General features: G+C 38.3%; 1 protein-coding gene across 2 annotated transcripts in view; it reads left to right on the top strand.

The window, feature by feature from the left end:
- The window catches only part of Adamtsl3 (ADAMTS like 3), a 321,149-nt gene that overhangs the window by 298,000 nt on the left and 10,987 nt on the right, over positions 1–12,162 (top strand). For both annotated transcript variants that reach the window (XM_048790168.1, XM_048790167.1), the window contains exons 25-26: positions 6,545–6,728; positions 10,956–11,160. In XM_048790168.1, coding sequence (XP_048646125.1) covers positions 6,545–6,728; positions 10,956–11,160 — 389 coding nt within the window. The remainder of the gene's footprint in view (positions 1–6,544; positions 6,729–10,955; positions 11,161–12,162) is intronic.

Raw genomic sequence — 12,162 nt, 5'->3', positions numbered from 1 at the left:
CCCTTCCATACATACCCCTAGTACCAAACACGGGTTTAAGTGTTAAATATGTGTTTCAGGAATGTATGAAGTTGAATCATTGGAAGCACTAGTATAAAATTATAGAATTCATGTTTTTCTTTGTCAGTTAGAGGGGCCCAGAGATGTGAAGAGATGGGAGGTACTTGTGCCAGGAGTTAGAACAGCTGTCATGCACAGAGTGCTTTGACATTCATTAATTCTTTGAGAATTAGTACCATAGTACAGGGTAGAGGACAGTAATTTTTAATCTGGTTGCAGATTTGAAGCTCATAGAGAGATTGGACTAGAGCCCAAATATGTAGCCTCTACTTTCAGTGTTCATTCTACCCCTCATGGGTTTTGAGCTATGATCAGAAAAGCAGTAGAGTACCTCTGTGATCTTCTAAACTCTTAGAACAGGAGAGTGTTGACAGGTTGGCTGGGCCAAAGCTGTCTGGTTCTTAAATAACTTCTCCATGCTCCCTGTGATTCCTTGTATGCTCCCAGCCTGATTCCATACTCACTCCTGAATTCAGTTCTGCCCTGCATTCCTCTTCTTTTAGAAATCTCCTCAAGCTAAGCAGCTTATGATTTTGGCCACTTTTCTGAGGGGGTCAGGTAACAACACTCCTCTACTATCCTGCTCTTATGCTTAAGCTTCATCACTTTACCAAAAGCCTGCACTCTTCTCCATGCACCGCCCTCTCTAGAACATTGCCTGTTCTGCTCCCAAGACTCCTCGTGAGGGGAGGAGCTCTATCTGACCAATTTGCTTCCTTTTGTAATTCTCATGAAAAATTTTTTTTCCATCTTGCAAGTTAGGCTAGAAGCCCTGGAAGAACCCTGGAGATGCCAAATGTTAGCATAGTGGATATCTCTAATTAAACCTCCATAGCACTGTCTAAACCCACACCATGTACACCTCTAGGCCCAAGTGAGGCAGAGCATCCAGGAACACAGCATTCCATCAGGAAGGGCATATGTCCTATAGCTGTCTTTAAGAACTCCCCAACTGGAATGAGACTGAGATAATTTCTCAAAGGTAAAAAGTGTTACTTTTTGTTTTCTTAGAAAGAAGATGACAAAATCATAGAATTTACAAGGAAATGGGTGGCATTAGAGCAGATTATGCTAAGTGAAGCTAGCCAATCCCTAAAAAACAAATGCCAAATGTCTTCTTTGATATAAGGAGAGTAACTAAGAACAGAGTAGGGACGAAGAGCATGAGAAGAAGATTAACATTAAACAGGGATGAGAGGTGGGAGGGAAAGGGAGAGAGAAGGGAAATTGCATGGAAATGGAAGGAGACCCTCAGGGTTATACAAAAGTACATACAAGAGGAAGTGAGGGGAAAGGGAAAAATAATACAAGGGGGAGAAATGAATGACAGTAGAGGGGGTAGAGAGAGAAGAGGGGAGGGGAGGGGAGGGGGGATAGTAGAGGATAGGAAAGGCAGCAGAACACAACAGACACTAGTATGGCAATATGTTAATCAATGGATGTGTAACTGATGTGATTCTGCAATCTGTATATGGGGTAAAAATGGGAGCTCATAACCCACTTGAATCAAAGTGTGAAATATGATATATCAAGAACTATGTAATGTTTTGAACAACCAACAATAAAAAATTTAAAAAAAAAAAAAGAAAGAAGATAGCCAGAAAGTAAAATTGTATTTCCCAAACAACAAAAAAATCATGTTCTCCAGGCATCTAACACCAGAACCAACAGCAGTGATTCAACAGGAGAATCCCTGCCCCCAGGTCTGAGAATTGTGACTTTTTCAAGCTTTCCTGTTGGTGAGGCTTGTGTAGGAGAAGGATTTAGCTAAAAGACTCTCCATGTTTTTCACTTTTTAATATGTAAAAATTATTCCTAGGCATTTGGCCAGCTTTTTTTCTTGCCCCTTAATTTTGGCGGTTCAGCTAATTGTTATCATATTGAAACATTTTTTAGAAAAATCTACTTCTGAGGAAGACCTACAGAATTCATATCCCTAATGTGCATCATTATCTGTGATAATATAGATGTTGATTTTCCAGTTGCAAAAATATAGCCAACTCAGTAAATATTAATAGATGGAAAGTTTGTTAAGATTTCTGGAATCAATTCTTCCATTCTCCTCTTTTCACAAAAATTTTTCCCCATACATATCAATTTTTTGCAAATCAGTGCATGATCAGAGAACTTAATATAAGTATTGTAAGCTTGCAGATTCTTCAGAGTGCCAAGGGCATAAAATAGAATTAAGAAAATCAGAGATACTAGAATCATGTTAAACCATTAGTGATTATTTCAGCTTTTTGTAGCTCAGAAGTCAGTAAATCACAGAGGAACATGCAGAAGCTACTTTAAAGCTCATGTTTTATTCTATCAGTCATACATGAACAATAGCAGCTTGTCATTTCCATATTATATAAGGTATTTTGTTAGTATGTTATAGTTACAAATAATAGTGGGGTTAATTTTGATGTTTTCATACATGCATATAATCTGCTCCATTTCGATTTCCATGTGTTAAATTTGAGTAATACCGCTGATTGGCAAACTGTACCAGGTAGAATATAACTCTTCAGGGAGGGATTCTGGGGCATGTAATTTCTAGGCTTTCATCTCCTGAGATGCAGGGGAGAAGGTGCTACCCATCAACAACTCATCACATGTTACTTAGGATATCATTATCTAGAGGTATTGATATGACACAGTTCTCTTCTTTCAGACACAATACTATCATTATTATATGCTCGATTATTCATTTGACATTCAGTAATATTTGCTGAGTGCTTATTCTTCCCAGAACTGAGGATACAGAGATAACCTAGTTTGGGGGAAGCTCCCAGTCTAACAGGGAGGAAGTCATGTAAACATATTTTGAAGCAGCATTTAAAAATGCCATAATAGAAGGATGACCAAAAAACAGGGCACTAAAGGAGGATCCCGATCTCTTTCTGGAGAAGTCAACTAAGTCTTCATGTAGGTCATGTTGTTTGTTCTGGGACAAGAGAGGGAATTTTAGAGAAACAAGGATGTGCAAAGGCACAGAGAAGATGCACATGTTGTGGAATGTAAAGATCAAAAGAAGAACTCCCATAGGGCTGGGGTTGTGGCTCAGCGGTAGAGCGCTTGCCTAGCACAGGCGGGACCCGGGTTCGATCCTCAGCACCACATAAAAATAAAGGCATTGTGTTGTGTCCATCTACACCTAAAAAAATAAATAAATATTTATTTATTTAAAAAATATATTTATTTATTTAAAAAAAAAGAATAGCTCCCTCAAATCAATTCAAAATGGAAAAAGCTGAATATTCATGAGGCTGAAGCTACTGGTGAAGGACAAACCTTTGCAATAGTCAAATTTGGTTTATTGGGACTACTACATCAATCTACCACCTCCTACCCTCCCACACACACATGCACGCACAGATGTATGCACACACACATGTACATGTTATGGAATATGCCAGCCCTTCAATGGATCCTTACCTTAACACTTCCAAGAGACTAATTTTATGAGTTTAACATAAAATGCCTACTGTCTAACAAGTTATGACCTAATGTTGAATAGGACAGGGTTTATGGGCTTGTCATTCCAGTAGGAGAGATGGACAAGAAACAAGTGAACAGATACATAAATGTTAGATATTTCTCTGTGATAAATGTTTCAAAGAGAAAAACATTAAATGATGAGATGCACAGTGCATGTAGGTAGTCACTTTAGTAAAGGAAGTATGTCAGGCCTTCTGAGTAGGTGGTATGTGAGCCCAGACCCAATGATGAGGTGGACCAATCCACACAGAAAGGTGAAGAAGGAGTATTTCTGGAACAGGGCAGAGTGAGTGTTCAGACTGTAAAATGGGAGTAAGCCTAACATGCTACTGTTGTGTCAAGGAACAGAAATAAGATTCATGTTACTAGGGCACTGTCAGAAAAGAGAAGGATGTGACATGAAGTTAGAGGTTCACTGAGAACCACATCAATCATGAATTTGAGGGTCAAGGCAAAGACTCAAGAGCTATTCCAAAAATGTGGGAGGCTAATGAAGAATCTTATATGGGAATGTATGATGTGATCTACTTTTCAAAGGTGTTTGGGTCAAAAATCATTAACCATAAAACAAAAAATTCTCAAAATTGGACTTCATCAAAATTTTAAATATCTTATCAAAGACACCATTAAGCATATGAATAGAAGCCAGGTACAATGGTACATGTTTGTACTGTGAACTAAAAGAATACGAATAGATAAACCAAAATCTAGAAGAAATATTTTTGGCAGAACATATTTCTGATGAAGAACTTCTATCTAGAATATATAAAGAACTCCTACAAGTTAACAGTGAACACCCTCACTCACTCCTAAAACAGTGGGCAAAAGACTTGAACAGATATATCATAAAAGAAGGGATACTGATGGCATCAGGGGAGTGAAGATTAAAATCACAATGAGATAAAATTTCACACCCACTAGAGTAGTTAAAAACAGACTGACAATACCAAATTTTGGTAAGAATATAAAAGCAACTGAAACTCTCATTTACTTAGTGTGTAAAATGACAAGACCACTTTGGAAAACTTGTGTAGTTTGTAATAAAGTTAAGCATACACCTACCCTGGATCCAGAAATTCCACTCCCAAGTGTTTACCCAAGAAAAATGATAACATACTCACAAAAAGATTTATACAATAATGTTCAGCCTTATTCACAATAGCCCTACACAGGACAATGAATTTTTAAAAAAGCTAACAGAATTATTCAGTAGTAAAAGAGAATGAACTGCTGATGTGCACAATGATAGAGTGAATTTCAGAAAATATTATACTAAGTGAAAGAAGCCAAATACAAAAGAGTAAATATTGCATGAAGTCTAGGAATATGTAAAGCCAGTGTATACTGATTAAAAATGAGCCTGGGAGGGAGGGAGTTGATTAGAAAGAAACAAAAGGGAGCTTTAGGGAGTGATAAAAATATTATATACCTTTCTTTAGATCACAGTTATATAAGTTTACAAAGTTGTGAAAATTCACAAAACTGCACATTTGAGACCTAAGCATTTCATTGTACATGAATTACACTTCAGTAAAAAACACACAATTTTAAAGAAACACAATGTGTCCTGCCTTGAACTGTTAAGGTTTCTTTGTGAAATGTGGGATAATAGAAAAAAATCCAGAGTCAGACACATGTGGGTTCCAGTAACAGACCTTGGGCAGGTTCCTTAGCTTCATTCAAGTTCCACTTCTGCAAATAAAAATATCTACTTCACAGGATGACCAGAAAGATTGATTATAAAGTACCTACCCCAGTACCTGTCACCTGGGAATTTCTCAACAAATAGTTGTTTTCAAAAATATCTTTTTAAGTAAACTGTGATCCTGAGGGTCCAACTCAAAATATATTTTATGGTTCTGCTCTGTGAATGATGCCATATGCAATTTAAGAGAAAAATTCAAAACTCAGGAGGAAAAACTGGAAAACAATAAGTTAAAGAAATCACTCTGGTGTGTCAGAGAGCCTGTGGACACAGCTGGTAGCTATCAATTATTTGTGATTATTACAGGAAAATCTGGCACTTTCTGTGATCATACACAAATCTGTCATCGTCATGTCCTACCTCATCTTTTACTAAGTGTCAGCAGGGAAGAGAAAGGCTGCTTGGAATGGGGTCTAAAACAAAAGAGCTGTGATTGCTTGAGGTGCTTAGCTTCTACTTTTTAAAGAAAACACCCATTTTTTACCTTTCCAGATGTCTCCACAACAAATTATTTATGCAGTTTCAGGACTAATATGAAATTTTGATTAAAAATTAATGGAAAAAGAAGACTGGAATTCAAATGCATCTTTAACTTTACTCTTTAATCCTCAGTCCCTGTTCCTTGTGCTAAATTGTCCTTTATTTCTCTGCCTGAACCAGTTTTGGAAAATTGAATGCATTAGAGCGCCCCCTGGAGTTGCCCTTCTCTGGTTCTGTTGACTGGGCTTGAAGAATGTGGAGGAGGCAGCCCACTGCTCAGGGTAGCTCCTCCCTCTCCCTGGGGTTTTCTGGAAGATCTACCAGGCCTACAATAGCCCTTCTCACAGCCTGTGGTCCAATGACCCCATCTGGGCCACCATGCCCATTAGTGGTTGCAGTAAGTTAGCTGAGGGAAAATAAGATTTAAAGGACCCCCTAACCTGGTTTTCTCTGTGTGTCCTGCTTGAAAAACCAGACTGGCAGCTAATGGGAGATCAGCTCATGATGGTCTTTGGCTATTCCCTCTCCAGCCCATTATCATTTCTTATTTGGGGCTGTCATGACATTTTTTTGGGGGGGAGGGGGTACCAGGGATTGAACTGAGGGATGCTCAACCACTGAGCCCCATCCCCAGCCCTATTTTGTATTTTATTTAAAGACAATGACTCACTGAGTTGCTTAGCACCTTGCTCTTGCTGAAGCTGGCTTTGAACCTGCGATCCTCCTGTCTAAGTTTCCCAAGCAGCTGGGATTACATGTGTATGCCACCATGCCCAGCTGGGACTGTCATGACATTTTATTTCCTTTCTGCAGAGCCTTTCTGGGAGCCTGGTAACTGGACACATTGTTCTGCCTCCTGTGGTCACTTGGGATCCCGTATTCAGAGACCCCAGTGTGTGTTGGCTAGTGGACAGAAAGTGAGTGAAGCCCTTTGTAATCACCTCCAGAAACCACTGGCAGGGTTTCAGCCCTGTAACATCCAGGACTGCCCTGCAAGGTATGTGAAGAACTCTCTTATCTCATACATACCCACACTTTTCTTGTTTTAAAACACACAGCAATTTGGACATAATGGCTCAATAGCTAAGATTTATTTAGCACTTACTCTGTACCAGACATTCTGCTAAATGCTTGACATGGATTGTCTCACAGTAGCCTGTGAGGTACATTTCAGTTTCCTGTTTGACAGATGGGAAAACCCCCTACAATTTTAAGGACCAGAATTTAAACTGAAATGGTCTGATGGTCTGATGGTCTAATTCAGAGCACCCCCACACACAGTGGGCTGCCTCCTCCACATTCTTCAAGCCCAGTCAACAGAACCAGAGAAGGTCTTTCTAAGGTCCCTTAGTGAGACCTTGTCTTTAAATCAAATTAGGGATATAATCAGTATTAGGGATATAATCAAGGGGGCACTTTAGCCCTGAGCAACATTAAAAAATTTGAGACAGGGTCTTTCTAAGCTGCCCAGACTGCCCTCAAACTTGTAGTCCTTCTGCCTCAGCCTTGCACGTCCCTGGGATGACAAGTGTGCACCACCATGCCCCACCTCAGAAACTTTACTCTTAATAACTACACAAATCTGCTTCCTGCACTCCCAGTGCTTGCTACATCTTTGGGCTGCAGTGAGGCTGATTTCATGGCCTTACCTTGCAGATAAGGCAGTGGACCAGTCACCTGAGGACTAGTTAAAAACACAGTTCCCTAGGCTTGACCACAAAAATCTTTCTAAGTGATAAATGATACACGTCAGTAATTAGAAAAACTCCCAAATCAAACTTCTCATCTACACTAAACGTGATCCATCTCAGTCTTCCAGATCTCAGTGGCTACCTCCTACACGCCCCCACCTCTCTCACCTCCACCTGTTTTTATCAATTTCCATGGTTACCACTAGAGTCCAAGCCGTCCTTGATTTTTGTCTCCCTCCCTAGGGTACTTTCTTCACTCTATAGGAATATTTTTTAGCTCAATGTGATGTCACATACCTGTGAATCCCAGCAACTTGGGAGGCTGAGGCAGGAGGATCCCAATTTCAAGGCTAGCCTCAGCAACTAAGCAAGACCATAAGCAACTTAGTGAGACCTTGTCTTTAAATCAAAAATAAAAAGGGTTGGGAATGTAGCTCAATAGTAGAGTGTCCCTGGGTTTTATCCCCATGACCACATTAACAACCAAAAAATCTTTTAAAACAAATTCATCATGATGGTACTCATTGTCCTTAGGAAAAAGACCAAAATTCCTAACATTGGGGTCATGTCTACCTTATATGACTTTTTATCTGCAGTATCTAAAATAGCACCTAGCACACAGTAGGTGGGTTAGTGAATATTTGCTGATTGACTGAATAAGTGAGTGAAGAATTGAATTCCCTTCATGTATGGGTTTTGGTTACTATTTTTTCTTATTGCTTATCTCTCCCACTCTGGTTATCTGAGCTCCCTCCATACTATTATTTTTTGACCCTTGGTTGTACTGTTTTCTTTCCTGACTCAGAACCTTTACACATACTGTTCCCTTTCTCTTCACTTAATATTTCCATACATTTTCAGGGAAACCTTCCTGACATTAGCTCTCCAAAGTAAGTCAAAATGTTTTTTATATTTCTTTATCATTTTTTGTAGCTCTTACCACAATGTCTTGCTCTCCACTAGACTGTAAATCTTATAAGTAAACTCAGGGCTGTTTTTCTCAATAATTTATTTTTAACACTTAGCACAATGTCTGTCCCATAATATGCAAAATGAATTAATGAATGATGAAATATTTATTTATTTTAAAATTTTTAAAAATTTTTTAAATTTTAAAAATAAATTTAATGCTATTTGCCAATTATCTGCTATGGTCTATGACATAGCAGATAATTGGCAAATGGCATTAAAATCAATAGTAAAATATAAGGTAGCAAATAAAGAGCTATTTATTGAGTACAAGTTCATGGCTGACACAGTTATCAACCTCATTTTTCTTTCTTTTTTCTCTTCCTTTCTTTCTTTTTCTTTTTCTTTTTTTTTTTCTTTTTTTTTTGGTGGTACTGGGGATTGAACCAGGGTGCTCTACCACTGAGCTCCACCTGCAGCCCTTCTTATGTTTCATTTTGAGATAGGACCTTGCTAAGTTGCCCAGGCTGGCCTGGAACTTGCAATTCTCCTGCCTTAGCCTCTCAGTGGCTGGGATTACGGGCATGTGCCATTGGGTCAAACACTAACCCTATTATTTAAGGAGAAAATAGAAAGCTTAATGTTATTTACCTCAGTGCCCTTGTGCAAATGCCCACACCATATCCAAATACCTGTGACTTGGAGGGGTATGGGATGCAGTCACACTATAAAACCAAAAACTTACCTTGAGGCATGCTCTTATAAGGGCTGTCAGTATTGCAGGCACCCTAACTTCCATGGTTTCCAGGACCCACTGTAATTCTTTTTTTTTTTTTTTTAATTTTTTATTGTGGGTTGTTCAAAACATTACAAATTTCTTGACATATCATATTCGACACTTTGATTCAAGTGGGTTATGAACTCCCACCTTCACCCCATACACAGATTGCAGAATCACTGTAATTCTTAAAAGGAAAATCTATGCTAAGAGTCACCCTTCAAAAAGTCCTGAGTTCAAGCTACAATAATTAAGGGGAGTCTGATCAGAGAAAGGCACTTTATGTCAATTTTTGATTTTTACAAAGTGGAGAGAATACACATTGAGAAACTTATGAGCAGCCTTGTTTATTAAACAAGCTGGTTGGGGTTGTAGTCAGTGACAGAGTACTCGCCTAATACATGTGAGTCATTGGGATCCTATCCTCAGCACTGCATAAAAATAAATAAAATAAATGTATTGTGTCCATATACAACTAAATTTTTTTTTAATAAATAAATAAATATGCCTGAGACTTTGCACATTCCTAGAATAAATGAAGTACTATGCTTTGTACCTATTGAAGACCACAGAGGTCCCTTAATCCCCCAGAATCCGTTATGTCAAGGATTCTTAATATTTATTTTGTTCTTTTGAGATATACATGACATTAGAGTATATTTTGACATATTATACATACAAGTAAAACTTATTCTAATTTGGATCCCACTGTGGTTGAACATGATGTGGAGTTTCACTGGTAGTGTACGAACATAGAAAAATTATGTCTGATTCATTCTACTGTCTTTAAGGATTCTTAATCTTAACCTTCCTGTGCCATGACCCCCTCTGTTAGTTGGGACAAACCTATGAATACCTTCTCATAACAATGTTTTTAAATATATAAAATAGAATTCAACTGGTTACAGAGGACGCTAATTATACTGATATACATTTATTGAGATTTTTTTAAATGTGTGATATGGTAATGGATTTGCTTCTCTGTTGACACATTAAGTAATAAAAGCTAGCTTTACTTCAATCTTGAAGTGGTGATAAATATAAATGATGTTTTGAGATACCTATCACAGTTGTAATGGGATATGGAAATACTTATGGCTTCTATTAACAAAATCACTGGCATTACTAATACTACTGTAGCTTTTGGCCTATGTTTTTATCATTGAAGGAAATACTAAACATTAGTTAGATGTAATAACCAAGCACATGGTCCTCTGGATAACCACGGACCTCTGTTTCGTAATATACAAGCAGGTTAGACATCTTGTATGACAAATCACTCAATATCCCAAAGGAGTCCGTGTCCACGTTTTGTCTCCTGTAATCATTAACGCATGATCCTTAGGGTCAGATATATCTGTAATCCAGTCCCAGCTCTGTTGTTGGTTTAGTCATGTGATCCTAGCCAATTGACTTAAAAGAATGGGAAGCACATAAAAATCAAATAGGATAACATGTAAATATCTAATAGAGCAAACAGCACATAGGTACTTTAGAAATATTTTCCTCCCCTTGGTTTCAATAAATTAAAATCTACCTTTTTGAAATTTCCACTGATTTTACCCTAACTTCACTGTCCAGGACCACACAAGGGACAGCTCTCTCTAAACTTAAAGATATCTCTGCCCTACAGTCATGTTGGTCATCTCTAACATGGTAACTCTGCTGCTCCTCTGTGTAAAAGAAAATCTTGGAAGTTTGGGAGTTATCTATACTGCTGCCCCTTCCCATAGGCACATGTGACAGCCCTGAAACGGTTTGTTAGGATTGAGTTTTATTTTGGCAAGACAACCTGTAAGGCCTGGCATCCCAGTCCTTACTAAGATCCTGTAGTTTTTGTTCCTAGGTGGTTCACAAGTGTGTGGTCAGAGTGCTCTTCATCTTGTGGTGAAGGATTCCACAGTCGGCAAGTGACATGTAAAAGGACAAAAGCCAACGGAACTGTGCAGACAGTGTCTCCGAGGGCATGTGCCCCTAAAGACCGGCCTCTGGGAAGGAAACCGTGTCATGGGCATCCATGTGTTCAAAGGATCATCGAACCAGCGAGCCAGGTAGTCTAGTGTGTGGACAGTACTATCTATAATCACCTCCTTATTTCTAATAATTTGGGGAATGTATTCCTCTGATCTCAGCATCTGCATTTGGAAATCAGTGTCTCTGTCTTCCAGTACAAAAGTGAACCTTAAAGCAGTGGTGCAATAACAAAACCTCCTAAATAGATCAGTTCAGGGCAGTAGAAATAAGAGCAGCCTTCCAGGAAGGAAGGAGACGAACACTAGTGCTATCTGCACGAAATCTCAGAACTCAGATTCCAAGTGCCACTGTTAATAAAATAATAATAAAATGCTCAGGGAAAATTGTTTTTAATGTACATGAACTCATGAAGAACACATTATTAAGACATAAAGGAAAAGTTGAACCAGTAAAAGGTGTATTATATTCCTGAAAGGAAAATGTCAGTACTGTAAAGATGTCCATTTCCTTAAATGAAATTGTGCATGTCATAAAATTCTAATTAAATAACATAACCTTTTTATGGAGTAATTCTGGCATTCATGTTAGAGAATAAATAAGGACAAGAAATTTTTAGAAAAACAAATTACTGGAGGTGTGGAGAGCTTTTTCTTATGCTGTGTCCCAGCAAGATGCAAATCTGTTGTGAGTAGAATTGGCCATTATTGGGGCAGGAAAAGACACAGGGCACATACTGTAACCACAGCACAGCAGACCCATGCGAGGTGACTTAAAAGTTCAAAGGCAGTTTATCATAGGGGAAGGAATGGTTTTAGAAAATTGAGGGTTTAAGACTACAAGATTTTTTGAAGAAATTAAAGAAAATCTAAATAAATAGAAAAAGATATTCTATAGTCATACATCAGAAGACTTAATGTTGCTAACAATACAACACTTCCCAAATTTATCTACAAAGTCAACAGAATCCCTGTCAGAAATTGGCAAGGTGATCTTAAAATTCACAAGGAGAGAGAGGAGAGGGCTTTGGAATAGTTGGAGGATTTAAAAATCCTAATTTCAAAACTTATTACCAAACTGCA

The sequence above is a fragment of the Marmota marmota genome, unplaced genomic scaffold (genome assembly GCF_001458135.2).
Source record: "Marmota marmota marmota unplaced genomic scaffold, marMar, whole genome shotgun sequence".
In the NCBI taxonomy this organism is placed as follows: Eukaryota; Metazoa; Chordata; class Mammalia; order Rodentia; family Sciuridae; genus Marmota; species Marmota marmota.
Note: the sequence above shows the minus strand (reverse complement) of the source record. Positions and strands in the feature narration are given on the sequence as shown.